At 40.2% G+C, this 17,396-nt stretch overlaps 1 protein-coding gene and 1 long non-coding RNA gene across 19 annotated transcripts in view; one reads left to right on the forward strand and one right to left on the reverse strand.

Annotated features, from left to right (window-relative positions):
• Positions 1 to 17,396, reverse strand: part of QKI (QKI, KH domain containing RNA binding) — a 214,743-nt gene that overhangs the window by 107,976 nt on the left and 89,371 nt on the right. For all 18 annotated transcript variants that reach the window (XR_013540517.1, XR_012085235.2, XR_013540518.1 and 15 more), the window contains exon 3: positions 8,680 to 8,796. Coding sequence is in view for 14 of the 18 variants with exons in the window: in XM_078383197.1 (XP_078239323.1) it covers positions 8,680 to 8,796 (117 nt within the window). In the remaining 4 variants the exon portion in view is untranslated. The remainder of the gene's footprint in view (positions 1 to 8,679; positions 8,797 to 17,396) is intronic.
• LOC144585902 (uncharacterized) lies at positions 2,125 to 3,620 on the forward strand. Its single transcript, XR_013540522.1, has 2 exons — positions 2,125 to 2,688; positions 2,749 to 3,620. It is a non-coding gene; the product is annotated as an uncharacterized LOC144585902 (long non-coding RNA).

Genomic DNA, 17,396 nt, shown 5'->3' on the forward strand with positions numbered 1-17,396 from the left:
TACTTCTGGGAGTTCTCGGTCCACATACTGCTGAAGCCTACCTTGTAGGATTTTGAGCATAACCTTGCTAGCGTGCGAAATGAGTGCAATTGTACGGTAGTTGGAGCATTCTTTGGCACTGCCTTTCTTTGGGATTGGGATGTAGACTGATCTTTTCCAATCCTCTGGCCACTGTTGAGTTTTCCAAACTTGCTGGCATATTGAGTGTAGCACCTTAACAGCATCATCTTTCAAGATTTTAAATAGTTCAACTGGAATGCCATCACCTCCACTGGCCTTGTTGTTAGCCAGGCTTTCTAAGGCCCACTTGACTTCGCTCTCCAGGATGTCTGGCTCAAGGTCAGCAACTACATTGTCTGGGTTGTCCGGGATATCCAAATCTTTCTGATATAATTCCTCTGTGTATTCTTGCCACCTCTTCTTGACGTCTTCTGCTTCTGTTAGGTCCCTCCCATTTTTGTCTTTTATCATGTTCATCTTTGCGCAAAATGTTCCTCTAATATGTCCAATTTTCCTGAACAGATCTCTGGTCTTTCCTTTTCTGTTATCTTCCTCTATTTCTTTGCACTGTTCATTTAAGAAGGCCCTCTTGTCTCTCCTTGCTATTCTTTGGAAGTCTGAATTCAAGTTTCTGTAACTTTCCCTATCTCCCTTGCATTTTGCTTCCCTTCTCCTCTCTGCTATTTCTAAGGCCTCGTTGGACAGCCACTTTGCTTTCTTGCATTTCCTTTTCTTTGGGATGGTTTTCGTTGCTGCCTCCTGGACAATGTTACGAGCCTCTATCCAAAGTTCTTCAGGCACTCTGTCCACCAAATCTAGTTCCTTAAATCTGTTCTTTACTTCCACTGTGTATTCATAAGGGATTTGGTTTAGATTATACCTGAGTGGCCCAGTGGTTTTTCCTAATCTCTTCAGTCTAAGCTTGAATTTTGCTATGAGAAGCTGATGATCAGAACCGCAGTCAGCTCCAGGTCTTGTTTTTGCTGACTGTATAGAGCTTCTCCATCTTTGGCTGCAGAGAATATAATCAATCTGATTTCGATATTGCCCATCTGGTGATTTCCATGTATAGAGTCGCCTCTTGTGTTGTTGGAAAAGAGTGTTTGTGATGACCAGCTTATTCTCTTGACAAAACTCTATTAGCCTTTGTCCTGCTTCGTTCTGAACTCCAAGGCCAAACTTCCCTGTTGTTCCTTTTATCTCTTGGCTCCCTACTTTAGCATTCCAGTCCCCTAGAATGAGAAGAACATCTTTCTTTGGTGTGAGTTCTAGAAGGTGTTGTAAATCTTCATAGAATTGTTCAATTTCAGTCTCCTCAGCAATGCTGGTTGGTGCATAAACTTGGATTATTGTGATGTTGAATGGTCTGCCTTGGATTCGTATTGACATCATTCTATCATTTTTGAGATTGTATCCCATTACAGCTTTTCCCACTCTTTTGTTGACTATGAGGGCTACTCCATTCCTTCTACGGGATTCTTGTCCACAATAGTAGATATGATAATCATCTGAGCTGAATTCGCCCATTCCTGTCCATTTTAGTTCACTGATGCCCAGGATGTCGATGTTTATTCTTGCCATCTCCTGTTTGACCACCTCCAGCTTCCCAATGTTCATAGATCTTACATTCCAGGTTCCTATGCAGTATTTTTCTTTGCAGCATTGGATTTTCCTTTCACTTCCAGGCACGTCCACAGCTGAGCGTCCTTTCGGCTTTGGCCCAACCACTTCATTAGCTCTGGAGCTACTTGTACTTGTCCTCCGCTCTTCCTCAGTAGCATGTTGGACGCCTTCCGACCTGAGGGGCCCATCTTCCAGCGTCATATCTTTTAGCCTTTTGTTTCTGATCATGGGGCGTTCTTGGCAAAGATACTGGAGTGGCTTGCCATTTCCTACTCCAGGTGGATTGCGTTTAGTCGGAACTCTCCACTATGTCCTGTCCGTCTTGGGTGTCCCTGCACGGCATAGCCCATAGCTTCTCTGAGTTACTCAAGCCCCTTCGCCACGACAAGGCAGCAATCCATGAAGAAGACACTTCTGTATATAAACCCAAAACCTAAAAATTGTGCTCCAAGCACTTGAGGAAGTGAACTGTATTCCATGCTGCCCAAAGACCTTTGGGTAGTGTGGGTGGAATATTTTATTTTATCTTTATTTTATTAGATTTATACCCACCCATCTAAACAAGATAGTCTACTCCGAGCGGCATTACAAAATTTAAAAACAATAGAACCAATGAATATGAAAAAATCCAAGATATAAAAATGTAAATATTAAAATACAGCAGGAGGGAAAGCCTACCTAAAGATCCATGTCTTAAGTTTACTTCTAAAGAAACCCAGAGAGGAAGCCAGGTGGATCTCTATGGGCAAGCTGTTCCAGAGGCGAGGGGCCACTGCCAAGAAGGCCCAGTTCCTCGTTCTTTCCTTCTGGGCCTTCCTCGGCATTAGGCCCCTCAATCGCCCAGCCTGGCTAGAACGAGTGTCTCTGGTAGAACTGGGTGGGAGAAGGCGCTCTACCAGATATCGAGGTCCTAAACCATTTAGGGCTTTATAAGTAATCGTAAGAACTTATATACCGTATTTTTTGCACCATAAGATGCACTTTTTCACCCAAAAAAGGGGAAGTGTGTGCATCTTATGGAGCGAATACTGTCCCCCCCCCACGCCACCATCGCTGGCTTCTGAGGCCTTCGGAGGCCTCAGAAGGCCCCACGGGGGGGGCACGCCACCATCGCTGGCTTCTGAGGCCTCTGAAGGCCCTGTGGAGGTCCCCCAGGCCACCATCGCTGGCTTCTGAGACCTCTGGAGACCTCAGAAGGCCCCATGGGGGTCACCCCAGGCCACCATCGCTGCTTTTTACTTTTTTTAAAAATGTACTGGGTGGGTTTTGGAGGGTAGATTTGGGCTGGGGGGTATGTTTCTATGTTGCTTTGTTTTTTGGTGATTTTTTTTTTTCAGTCCCAGCATGAGACTTGCTCTGTTTATTTTTACTTTATTTTTTGGTGGTGCTGCTTTTTACTTTTTAAAAAATGTTCTGGTTGGGTTTTGGAGGGTAGGTTTGGGCTGGGGGGTATGTTTCTATGTTGCTTTGTTTTTTTGGTGATTTTTTTTTTTGCAGTCCCAGCGTGCGGCTTGCTCTGTTTATTTATTTTTATTTTATTTTAATTTTTGATATTTAAAAATTAGGTGTGTCTTATGGCCAGGTGCATCTTATGGAGCGAAAAATACGGTAAGTTAAATAAAATAATCAGGTCTAGCTTTTAATGTACAGTATAAGCGTACACTGTGGAAAACACATGTAAACATGTGGACTAAACTGGCCTACATACACATGACCTATGGAATGAACTACTAACCTGTGGAATGGCCTGCCTATGGAATGGCATCAAGAAAACCTTTGGTTTGCTTTTTGAAAAGCATGACTGTATATTTCTGGTTGGCAAAAGGAGCTGAAGATTCCTTCTAGCCTGGACTTTTGCATGATGGGATGAGCAGATAAAAAGACAGATACATGATCGTTGTGGCAACAAGATTTCAGCCAGACTAAAAGACAATGGAACAGTATGACAGGTTAAAAGGCTTGAAAATTTTCAGTTGCTCCAGGCCCAGTGTGTACTCCAGTAAGATGCCACAGTCACATTGTGTGCTGCAGGACAAAGAGCCGATTTACTTTCTGGAAATAAAGAACGGTGGATATTCATTGTTTTTCCTTTGACTTCTTTTATATTATGACTTCATTTTGTGGGTCTTATTTCTTGTTTATTTGCTGTGATTTAAATAATTCTTCAGATTAACTGCACCTGTGGATAGTCTCAGAATAATCTCTGGTTACATCTTTCACCCACCTGGGCAAATAAACGACCTCATTTTCATTCCACAAAAACTCAAATGTAAATAGATCTATTAGTCTTTAAGGTACCACAACAGTTCATTTCTGCTATTTTGTCATATATGCTGGAACAGATTACAGTGGTGACTCACTTTACGACTGCCCCGCATTACGACGAATCCGCTTAACAACTATTTTTTTCAATCGCAATTGCGATCACAAAACAATGGTCTAAATGGGGGAATTTCGCTTTGTGATGATTGGTTCCCTGCTTCAGGAACTGATTCTTCGCAAAATGACATTTTTCTAACAACTGATCGGCGGTTTCAAAATTGCCACCAGGTAATTAAAATGGCTCCCCCTCTGTGTTTAGGGACGGATTCCTCGCTATACAGGCAATGAAAATGGCCGCTGTATGGAGGATCTTCACTGGACGGTGAGTTTTTACCCCACTGGAATGCATTAACCGGGTTTTAATGTGTTTCAATGGGATTTTTTATTTTGCTTTACGATGTTTTCGCTTAATGGCGATTTTCCTGGAACGGATTATCATCATTAATTTTTATTTATTTATTTATTTATTTATTTATTTATTTATTTGTTTATTTATTTATTTATTTATTTATACCCCGCCCGAGGCACCACTGTAGTAGACTTTTTGAAGAATTTGTCCTTGCTGCATTTTGTCAGTAATATTAATGAAACAATCATCTGGAAAACATCTCAGATACTAGAAATCTCACAATTAACTAGCTATGAACAAAAAGACTCTTTATTTCCTTATTTTGAATTCAATAGTAACCAATGCATGAACAAGGCTTAATGTCAAGGTCAGAATGTAATCAGTGGATTAGGTTACAGTTTAAACCATGCACCAGTCAGTTACTTTCTGAAATAAATTACACTAAGCCACATCAGATGAATTCCAATTTAAGACTCTCAGCATACGTAACTACTTTTGTTGCTAGTTTACATAGGAAGTGTAAACAGAGAAAATAAAATATGGCATAGATATTCAAGTACATCAACTAGATTGATATCTGCATTTTGTCTCTACAGATATTAACACAAGCCTCATTAACAATTTTCTATGGACGCACTAGAAGACTCCGAATTCCTACTGTTATCTAGGGAACAGAGCAAGCTACATCTACCAGCATTAACAAATAGTATCAAGAATGGGTTAACCGCTAGCCAAATGAACCAGTGAGGATTTGGTGACGCAACTACTCCATAAATTTCTTTGACTCAAATGTGCCTACTTTAATTGCAACTTACTATGCTAAAGTAAGTCAAAGTTAGAGGGGGCCTATTTGAATTAAAAAACAACTTAAGACTCACTAAATTCCTATTGATTCAATGGTTCTACTCTAGTGCAACTTACTACACTAAGCAACAGAAATTCAGCCAGTATATTATTTAGGAATCACTCTATTCTTGAATAAGGGGAACACAGATCAGGATCAATTTGCTCTGTGCCATTCTAATAACCTTCCAACTCGACTCTTGTCAGGGTCCTTAACATATTTTACATCTTTTCAGGTCACTGGGTAATGCAAAAGGCCAGGTTATAGGTTTAAAGATGCAGACAAGGCAGAAGGCCACCACCTGAAGTTTACAAAGCTGGGCACCCTGTTTTATGTTTCTTTCCCCCCCTTCCTTCCAGCCAACAGGAGACAGCCTCCCATTGGCATCCTAATACAGTCATCAAGAATGGAGTGAGTGAAAAGCTTTAAAAGGGTAATAGTCACCACCATCTCCGATTCTTTCTTGAAAGAAAAACAGAAGATGTCTGCTGTTTTATACTCTCCCCCTTTCCCTTGCCACTGATCTTTTGGTTCTTTGGATCTAAAATTACTAGTGGTCTGGGCCACACACTTGTTCAAAGGAAGTATTCATCGCTAGTATGCATAAATTTTTAAAAAAACATAAAACAATTTAAAACTATGAATGTTTATGTAATACTTAAAGAACTTTGAAGCAAAGTTAGAAGGTCAAAGAATAATCAAGTAAAATGGGGCTACTTAAATACAGGAAAAACTTTCTGTGACTGAGGAAATTCAATTAATGCAGCAGTTACATGCATGTAATTTACACAACACCACACATACAAAAGAAGATCTAGCAAATGGCAGAGATAATGCTATTGAAGTAGCCTGCTTCTGGTCAAAAACAGTTTAAAAACCTTAACATTTTAATTTGTCTTCAATTTTATTTATATTTCATTCGTAATCATAGTTTTAACTTGTACAACATTCTGATAAGAATAATTTAAAAAAAGTTTGGGGGGAAAATGACATTCCCAGCTAAACCCAAATGAAAAAAGCTGTGTCTATTAACTACAGTGGAGCTTCCACTTACAAAAGGAAAAAGGCAGGAAAATCCCGGGCATTCCTGCCGCCGTGAAAGCCACCATGGGATGCCTCCCAGGGACCGCCACCGCATAGATAAACGAAGACATAAATGTACAGTGGGGAGGGGGCGGCTCCTTACCTGTGAAAGGCTCTGCTCTGGTCACCAGGAGCAGACCAGTCAAAGTCAGGAGGCAAGTTGTAACTTTCCCCATAGTTTGTTCCTCCGAAGAAAAAAAACCCTTCCGGGCCTCCCAGGTAGGAGGGAGGGGAGGTGAAGAAAGCACCTCAGCCTCTCTCCACGGTCCTTTCTGGATGGCAGCAAACGCCCGCTTTGTTTTGAGAAGGGATGACCAAAGCACGTCCGTGCCCTCAGTGCCGGCTCCAGGGAAGGAGAACTCTGAGAAAGCCTGCACTGCCTGTTGCACCTGTCTTCCTCCGCGATAGCCCTTGGCTAGCGTCTGGCCCTCTTCATGAAGCCCACTCTCCCTTTCGGTTCCAGCACCCCGCCGCCGCCTCACCGTCCCCCAGCAGGCAGCCAAAAGCAAGCTGCCAGGTCATGCCCAGTGCCTACAACACTGTCTTTCCCCAGCTAGGGGGCGGGTGGCATCAAAAGCTGCACCCCCGCCAGCCACTTGCCTGACCACTGGGGCGGAAGGCGCCACTTGCCTTCTCAGTGAGGGAAACCTAATGGGACGAGAGGAGGCGGTCCGGCGGGCACCAGCCAGCGAGCAGCCAGCAAAAAGGCACCAATGCCAGCTGTGCTGAAAGACCGGGAGACCAGCAGAAGGGAACAAATCGAGGCATGGCTCTCCGGTGAGGGGCGACGAAGGGCGTTTGACACCCCCCCGGAATCCGATCGACAATCAATAGGTACAGTGGTGCCTCGCTTGATGATGTTAATTCGTTCCAGCGAAATCGCTGTAGAGCTAAACCGTTGTCAAACGAAATAAAAAACCCAATGAAACGCATTAAAACCCGGTTAATGCGTTCCAATGTGCTAAATACCTAATCATCCAGCGAAGATCCTCCATAGGGCAGCCATTTTCCGGTGCCTGTAGAGCAAAAAGTCAGTCCTAAAAACAGCGGGGCATTTTGCACAGCGGTGGCCATTTTGAAACCCAATGATCAGCTGTTGGGAAATCGTCGTAAAGCGAAAAATCTTTCGTCGCCAAGCGAAAAAAACCATTCAAACATCGTTTTGCGATCACAAAAGTGATTGCAAAAACATCACTGTGAAGCGGATTTGTCGTTATACGGGGTAATCGTTAAGTGGGGCACCACTGTACCACTAATAAATAGACTCTCACTGCCACATCCTTGGAATGAATTGATGGGTGGGCATAAGTCCTCTGGAAGTTTACCCGGGGAACCTCAGGAGGCGGCTGTCACGGCGGGGGGAAAGCCCAGGCTTCCCCAGCGGCGGCCATCTTTTTTGAGGGGTATTTTTTTCTTCGGCCAGAACAGATTAATCGGTTTTCAATAAATTCCTATGGGAAATGGTGCTTCGACTTACAAAAATTTCGAGTTACGGCCACCCTTCCAATACGGATTAATTCTGTAAGTCGAGGCACCACTCTACTTGATTTTGTACTACACCAGAATAGAGCACATAGACACACCTCAAGGCCCCTGACACCTCCAAATGTTCCAATGCATGCATTCTAAAAAAAAAAGATAGTGCTTCACTTTTCAAGGACCAGTAACTCTTAAAACCAGGCACACCCCTGCACCTTGTTCTTATTCACAAGTAGGAACATGCTACCTGAAATCTGTGTTCATTTTGTTTGATTTTTTTTTTAAGCGGAGCCTCCATACACAACTTATGGATTCTTTGTTTTAGATGGATGGCATGTGAGCTTTCCAGAGAATTCTGGTGATACAACTCCCTTCTCAAATTTAAAAAAAAAGTCAGGACAAGGGTTTTGCCACAAAATGTGCATGTGCTGTGGTTTTAGGTTAAACAGAATGATAAGGAGCCACCACATAATCAGGGAAGTTGTGTTTTAGAGATAACGTTTAACCTCTTTTGCCATCAAAGCAAGGACGGGGGCAATGTCATAAGCAGTTTATGAATAAGAAGACTACCTTCCAAAGACACATACTTCCTCTGAAACTGAACCCTCACTATTTATTTCAGCACCAATGAAAGAATATATATAAACAATCTGGATACAGATAAATGTCCAATGCTTTTGCAAAACAGTACAGAATACGTGGCAAAATATTCTAGAATGGAAAATATGGAAACCTGCCTTCAAAGTGGGCATATTTTGAATATTAAAGCTCCTCCTCACATCCCAAAGTGCCCAAAGGCTTCCCCAGAGCAAAAGGGTGAATACAAAGCATTCAATTTAAATAAACTATTTCTAGCTTCCAGATCCATTTTCTGCCAATGTAACTATGGCAACAGGATTTTGCCCAATTTTCATGCTTTAGAAATTTGTACCTATTCATCTGTAAACAAGCTCTTCTGCTACTCATTTAAAGATCTTACCTTTTTCTTGTCTCTCATGGACCCTTTGCCTCGGACCATTATCTTACATCCAGTTTCAGCCTCAAGCTGTTTAGCTGTTAACCCTCTGGGTCCAAGGATTCGTCCAACAAAGTTAAACTGAAATTAAAAAAGAGAGAAGAAAATCGTCTTCTTTTTCTTAAATTCAATAATAAATGTTTAGAAAACAACCAACACAAGCTGAACCTCAATACAAACAGAATCTCATTGCTTCAAGGTGGAAAAACCATGGTAACAAGTTTCAGAATTTATATAAGTTATTTTAACTGTTCATCTTACTGTTAATATCTATAGAAAATAAATGCCTCCTGCAAGACAACACAGTTCAACAGGCTCTTGGATGTGAAGAAAGAAACAATTTGACAGTTTCTCAGAAATAAATACTTATTACTCAGGCTATTAAAGAAAAGAGAAAAAAACTGCACTAGTTTGCCTGGTAATAATCAAACCTTAATTCTATGACTGAGTTATGGATATTTCTCTTCATTTTTGAAAGGATAGGGAGGAGTAAAAGCAAATTAAAAACAGCTAAAATTTTTAGGATTATCTGTCATTCAGATTTTTGTATTTCCTTAACTTCTCAAAACGATCAAACATGCTTATAAGTGAAAATGACCCTCTATACAATTTCCTAACAGACAGACACAAGAGGCCAATTTACTGATTTATTTATTCATGTCAGAACACTGCAATACACAAAAGGACTGTATTAATATAGACTTCTAAGACATTTTAAAAATCATTAATATCAAACAAGGATATATATTAAATACAACAATATATTTCATTATATGTTAAAATAAATTAATAATTTTGGACCAAAATCATGCTACATCACATTATCTCCACCCCTGACAAGATCTCCTCCTGTGTACATTGCAGGACAACATGGAACTTCTCTCTCTCTCTCTCTCTCTCATTTCTTTAAATTGTCCTTAAATTATGCAATACTTCTTCATAATTTATTCAGAGGCTTCCACATATCTTATCAAGCATTATACCATAGCACTAGCTATTCACTAGGTGGATAATTTAAGCTCTCTTTTTCTTGTGCTGCTCTCTTTTTTTATTAATATTTTATTTTTAACAAAGGGTGACAAAAAAGAAAAGGGGGATTGAGGTTAAGGGGGAAAAGGAGAAACAATGACATATTAACATCCATTCTATACATATTGCCATATCAAAATTCCAAATTACTCTTTTTACTATTTTCTGCCTTCCAAATTTCTCATTTCAATGTATGCTCTTTATACGATGTCTGTTGACTCAATCCATTTATAGAATAAGTCCCATCTTTCAGTTGCCTTTTGTAAAGGACAGTCCTTCATCACTTCTGATAAAATGTCCATTTCCACTGTTTCCTGTATCTTCTCTATATGATCTTCTTGTTTCGGTACCGTCGGACTTTTCCAATTTTTGGCATATAGGATTCCTGCTGCAGTGACTATGTATATAACTATATACTCCTTTGTCTTATCTATGTTATCAGATATCATACTCAATAAAAACAGTTCTGGGGTTAATGGCACCTTACAGAGCAATATTTGTTGCAACGCAGCATGTACTCTTTTCCAATGCTGTTTCGCTACTCTACATGACCACCACATATGATAATAGCTTCCCACTTCTGCTTCACATTTCCAACACACATTTGATACATCTGTATACATCTTTGACAACTTTTCTGGAGTCATATGCCACCTGTAAATCATCTTGTATATATTCTCCTTAAAATTAACCGATCTTGTGAGCTTTATATTATTCTGCCATATTTTCAACCATTGATCAATATCAATATTATGCCGTTTTGTGCCTACTTAATCATACATTCTTTAACCATTTCATCTTGCATTTTGATTTCTAACAGATAGTTATACATTTTCTTAACTATTTTATCATTTGAACTTAGTAAAAGCTTATCAAACATCGTTCGTTCTGAGTAGAAACCTTCTATTTTGTCTTTTATATATCTAGATTCCAGCTGCGCTCTGGACCACCAGTCTATATAAATATTCTGTGTCTCTAGCTCTTCTTTAGACCTTAATTCACCATCCTTTTTTAATAAATCTTGGTATCTTAAAAGTTTTGCTTTTGTCATGAGATTAGGTTGTGTAAAGGCCTCTATAGGTGATACCCATACAGGTGTTTTTTGATAAATTTGTTGTATAATCTTTCTCCACGTTCCCAATAAAGCTCTTCTTATCATATGTAAATTAAAATGCTTATGCTCTTTATCCTTTTTATACCATAAATAAGCGTGCCAGCCTAGCTGTAAATCATGTCCTTCCAAGTTGAGTACTCTATCATTTTCCAAAGTTATCCATTCTTTTATCCAATCTAAAATACAGGATCTATAATACAGAACCCAATCTGGAAGACCAAAGCCACCCCTATGTTTGGCATCTTGTATTGCTTTAATTTTAATTCTTTGTTTTTTTACCTTGCCATACAAATCTCATGATTATCTTATTAAGTTCTTGGAAAAAGGTCTGTTTTAATATGATAGGGATTGTCTGAAATAAGAATAAAAATTTTGGCAAGACACTCATTTTAATCGTTGCAATCCTTCCCAACAGCGATAATTGTAATTTATCCCATTTCTCCAAATTGTTCTGTATCTCCATCAATTTCATATAATTGTCTTTAAATAGTCTTCTTTTAATTTGGATCCCTAAATATCGAATTCTCTTTTCCTCTTGGAAGTTCGTCTTCTCTACTAACTTCTGTCGTTCTTGTTCTCTTATATTTTTATTAAGTATTTTTGTTTTCTTTTGGTTTATTCTCATTCCTGCCATATCACCAAAGCTTTTCAACGTCGCCATCAGGTTATCTATTGAATGCACTGGATCTTCCAGTATAATGACTAAGTTGTCTGCAAAAGCCTGAAGTTTGTAGTTTTGGCCTTTTACTTTCAATCCTTTCAATTCCTTTTTATCTCTAATTTGTTCGGTTAATATTTCTAGAGTCAAAATAAATAGTAGTGGAGAGAGTGGACACCCGTCTGGTACGTTTCTGTATTTGTATTTCTTTCGACAACTCGCTGTTAATTCTCAATTTTGCCTTAATTCAAGCTCTCTATAGACCCAGTCTGGCCATGTCTGGTGGAAATGTTAGCACTGTAGCAGTGCTTAACAAGTCCTTTCTAGATTTCAATGTTCTCCTTGGAGGATGACAATCATACAAAGGATCATGAGCTGCATTTTGTGCTGCCTTTATTTCTTTTATTATTTGCTATAAATTCCTATAGTACTTTGGATGGAGAAAGTGTATACCTGATCCATGGGTTTCGTAGCTGCTCACAGACTTTAGCCATGATCAGAGCGGATGTGATTTAAATCAAATGGTTTAAATTTTAAATATTGGGGGAAATTACTGTTACATACAGCACTGATGTTACCTGTCTGTCATGGGTTTGGAGGGAAAGTTCCATCCTATGGGGAGTGGAAGGCGGGACATCAGGAGGAGGGGCTGTACTGTATATAAATGTGAAGCCTGTGTGGTGAAGGGGGGAGACTCTGGGAGAAGAAGCAGCAGCTGGGAAGAAGAAGCTGGTGTGGGAGTCTGTGTGTCAGACAGGGTACTACTGTGTGTCAGAGTACCAACCTGATAGGTTCAGGTGTCTGTTGGTTAGCCAGAACTGATAGGTTCAGGGTCTGTGCTTCAAGTTAAGGGTTCTGTGTGAACCAAACTGTGTGTATGTATGAATGAGACTAAGCCACGTTACTTTATCTTATTCACCTGATTATTTTATTTTCCCTGTGTGTTGTATTTAAATAAACCTTGTTCTTTTATTTGTTTAAAAATCCATCCCTGGTCTGTGTGACTTCTTATAGGGAATGGTTGGTGGCAGCTTAGTTAAGTGTGGCAGATCCCAGTAGGTCTGGGTTTGTCACAATTACAATTTAAATTGATCTGATTTTTTAAAAAAATCATCGACTTCTTCTACACTCAGTGTGAGTCCCCCACTCAGTTCCAAAACCTTTCCTTAACAGGCAATTCCTGGCAGTAACTTTATGCTCGACTGTTAAGCAATGTTTTTCAACTGTCACACACAGAGAGTGAGGCGGGGATTAGGTTTTAGGTCAGGTGTCCCCAAACTATGGCCCACAGGCCACATCTGGCCTGCTTTGCCTTTCTATCCAGCCCAGTGGGCAGGCAAGCCCGTGTGCGCGGGGGAGCAGGAGTGTGGGTGGGCAGCAGTGCTTGTGTGCGAGACAGAGAAAGGGAAGGGAGCACATACATGTTCTCCTTCTCCTTTTGTTGTGAGAAGACAGGGAGGCATTTCAGTCGGTTGCATTTCTCCGCTACCGGCAGGTCCTGGCCAACTGGGCAAGATAATGGGGGCATTAAACCACAGCGGGATTCTTTGGGAGCTGCTTTTCAGACAGGCAGCTGTTTTAGTCTGTTTTCAAAGAGAAACATACAGTGGAACCTCTACTTACGAATGTCCCTACCTACGAACAATCCAACTTACGAACAGCTCCGTTCGCAAAATTTTGCTTCTACTTGCGAGCAGAGGTTCAACATACGAACAAAAAAACGGGGGAGGCAGAGAAAGCACAAAATTTGAACTTTCAGTTGACCGCTGGCCAGTGAAGAAGCTTGTTTTTCTGCTACCTCGTTCATCTCTGCGGTTAGAGAAGAGAGAGGGAGAGAGTCTTCAGACTGCCTGGTACAGTACTGCCTGGTACTGTATTGTATGGACTGTACTTTTTGGCTTTTTTAATTTTAGATTTTTTGACTTTAAAAAAAACAGAGAGACTGCCTGTTCTGGGTGAGTACATACTCTGTACAGTATTTACTGTACTGTGCAGGATTTTTTGCAGCTTGGAGGGGGTAGGGCTAGGTGGGGGGTTATGTTTCTGTTCCCTGATGGGTCTTGCAGTGTGGATTTAAAATGTGAAAAGCAGACTGTAATATTAAATTAAAATTAAATGTGAAAATTAGACTGTAATTTTAAAATGTAAAATTTATTTATTTTTGCATTCTGTGGCTTCTAGGGTTTGTGTACTGTGACCTCTCTGTTGTTTTAAAATGTGTGGGTTTAAAATGTGACTCCAAAGTCTTTTTTTTTTTCCTTTGGAGATCTGTTTGCTGTAATAATGGTTGCTGGTTGTTGATGCAGGCAGGCTGTAAAATGCAGTTTAGACTTCACAGTCTTTTTTTCTTAAAATCAGAAAATATTCTGTGAGTGACTGTGCTGGCTCTTGATGCAGGCAGGCTGTAAAATGCAGTTTAGACCCTCTTTTTGTGATGAGGAGTTCTGTGCTAGAATAATGCTTGCTACATTCTGCGGCTTCTAGGGTTTGTGTACTGTGACCTTTCTTTTGTTTTAAAATGTGTATTTAAAATACGGCTCCAAGGTCTGTCTCTTTTAAAATCAGAAAACTGTGGTGCTTGTTGATGCAGGCAGGCAGGCAGGCTTTAAAATTGAGTTTAAAATGGAATCTACTGTAGACTCAAGGCTCTCCCCCCCCCCCGTCTTCTCTCTCTCTCTCTTCCTCTCCCCCCTCCCCTCTCTTTTTGTGCTTAACAGCACAAACCTTTGTTTGGGGTTTGTGTGCCCCAGTGACGACCTTCTATCTTTCTTTCCTCTTTTCCCCATTATTCCTTCCCTCCCTCCTTTCCTGCCCCTTTTTTAAGCTAAAAGGTGCTTGATTTTCTTTAAACGGTGCTTGTTTTTAAAGGTGTTCTGTTTAGAAGGTATTCCCTCCCCCCTCCTTTCCTGCTATTTTTTGACCTAAGTTCATCTTTAGGTAAAAAGAAGAAAAATGCTCCACCAGTGGTAGAGTATGGATTAACCAGCTTTGCATTAGTTCCTATGGGAACTAATGAATCGACTTAAGAACGGCACCTCTGGATGAGAACCAAACACAGCCGGAACCGATTAAATGGTTTTCAATGCATTCCTATGGGGAATTTTGCTTCCACTTACAATCGTTTCAACTAACAAACATCTTCTGGGATTGATTAAGTTTGCAAGTAGAGGTTCCACTGTAAAAAAGTACACCCAAGTGCTGTGGCACCTTTCTTTTGTATTAAGAGGACTGAAATACTTTGGTTTTACCATATGTTTGCTTCGTTTTTCTCTCTTGCTTTGTAGCAGTTGGCAGCCGAGTCCAACTGTGATGGGTTTAACAGATGCGATTGGACTAAAACTCCCATCCATCTGGGCTGTATTGGCTAGTGAGGGCAAACCATAGTGCAGTTCCCCAACAGTCTGAGGGACGATCAACTGCCCCCCTTTGTAAAAAGTTTGAGGACCCATGTTTTAGGCCACTGTCCCTATAGTATGCTTCAAGAGCTTCTAATGCAGTCTTAGGTTGGCACTCCATGTCTCTGAAACTGTTGCTCTGAGTTACAGAGTTCGACTATCAGCGTAAGTTCATCTTTGGGGCATATGTTGAAAAGAAGCAGGGATAATACACTATTCTGAAGTATGTCACTCACTGAATTTCTCCAATGACTTCATTTCCCTTGAAATGTAGATATTTTATTGGTGAACAGTAACAAATGACTGAAATTTCATTAGATCCCCCATGCTGTCAATACTAGTATTTCCAATATTATGATTGATACAACAAAACAGTTTCTAGAGTTTACTTTGTAAAATATTAATTTGTGGAATGCAGCTGTATTGAACTGTTTCATGATGCTATTATTAACATGATTACATCTCTACTGACAAGATACTTAGCACTGGCACTCCACAAGGTTGTGTCCTTAGTCCACTACTGTTCTCCATTTATTCATCGGATTGCACCAATAACCATCCCAGTAATAGAATTATCAAATTTGCAGACGACACTACACTAGTAGGACTTATTTCTGGGGATGATGAGTCTGCGTATCGGGATGAGGTATTACAGCTATGCCGCTGGTGCAAAAAAAACAATCTTATATTTAACATCCAAAAAACCAAGGAATTTATAGTGGACTATAGGAAAAAAAGAGCAGACATTCAGCCACTGTATATAGATGGAGTTTGTGTGGAACAGGTGGTTGAATGTAAGTTTCTTGGGACCATCATAACAAATGACCTGACTTGGAGTGCAAACACCGCTGCGTTAATCAGGAAGGCGCAACAAGGGTTGTATTTCCTAAGGACTCTTAGAAAGCAGCAATTGACTGAGAGTTTGTTAAGACATAAGACATAAGAAATTTATTTGTCATTGCGCTCACAAGTGGGTGCAACGAAATGAGGTGCTCTTCCCCAAGGTAAAACTGGACAACACTACAAAAAAAAGTTAAAATATACACAACTTCTATAACTACCTTCTATCGGAGTTCGATTGAGAGCATATTATCCTACTGTCTCTGTGTATGGTTCACGAGCTGCACAGTGGCAGAGAAAAAGGCAATTCAAAGGGTGATTAAGATGGCCCAAAACATCATTGGCTGTTCACTCCCCTCTTTGGAAGAATTGTATAAGAACAGATGTAAGAGGAAGATATCTAACATACTGAAAGACTCCTCTCATCCGGGACATCAGCTCTTTAAATTATTACCATCGGGAAGGAGATTTAGGGTATTGAAAGCAAGGACAAGCAGATTCAAGAACAGCTTTTACCCAAGTGCAGTATTGAGTTTAAATGCGGGGTCATAAGTTTTTGGTGGAATTTTAATTGCTGGGAGAAACGGGGTATTTATATTTGTATGGTGAGTGTTGTGTATATTTTTAACTTTTTTTTTGTAGTGGTGTTGTCCAGTTTTACCTTGGGGAAGAGCACCTCATTTCGTTGCACCCACTTGTGAGTGCAATGACAAATAAATTTCTTATGTCTTATGTCTTAACATCATAGTTCATAATAAATGGAATACAGTGGTGCCCCGCATAGCGATGATAATCCGTTCCGAAAAAATTGTCGCTATGTGGATTCGTCGCTATGCAGGGCAAAAAAGCCCATAGGAACGCATTAAAACAAGTTTAATGCATTCCTATGGGCAAAAACTCACCTTAATGTGAAGATCCTCCATGCGGCCGCCATTTTTGCTGCCCGGTAAGCGAGGAAAGGGCATGAAAACACAGTGGGCGGCCATTTCTTTTACCCGGTGGCCATTTTGGAACCACCAATCAGCTGTTAAAAAACATTGCTTGCAAAAAATCAGTAAGCGAAACGCTTACCGATCATCGCAAAGCGATTTTTTGCCATTAGAAACATCGCAATGTGATTGCTTAAAACACGCCACTATGTGGATTCGTTATCCGAGGCGCTCATTAAGCGAGGCACCACTGTACTGTATGTTTTTACACTGCCACATAGAACACTGAAGAAACAAATGAAGGTATCTACACAAGGTAAAGTGAAGATAACACTCAAGTGTTTTATGGTTTTAGAATAGAGAAGGTAAAACTGGGATTGCTAGGCAGAAAGGACAACAGATTCAACAAATACAAAATGAGCTCCACTACTACAGGTAGAAGAAATATGTTGTATAGAAGACTTCAAATTACATTTAGGCTAAACAAATTTTGGCCTAAATTACTCTGTTCAAATTACTCTGTTTTATTATCCCCTGAAGAAATTGCAGAGTGATACCTATAAAATATAACAAGAGATGTAATTGATTCCTTCATCTATCTGCCCTTCCCATAAGATTCAAAACAGGTGGTTGTTACCTCTCACCCATCCACACAGCATACAGGCAACATTATATTGTATCATGGATTGGCTCCCTGTAGGGAGATAACTGCTGTA

This window comes from Pogona vitticeps, chromosome 1, assembly GCF_051106095.1.
Source record: "Pogona vitticeps strain Pit_001003342236 chromosome 1, PviZW2.1, whole genome shotgun sequence".
NCBI classification, from domain to species: Eukaryota; Metazoa; Chordata; class Lepidosauria; order Squamata; family Agamidae; genus Pogona; species Pogona vitticeps.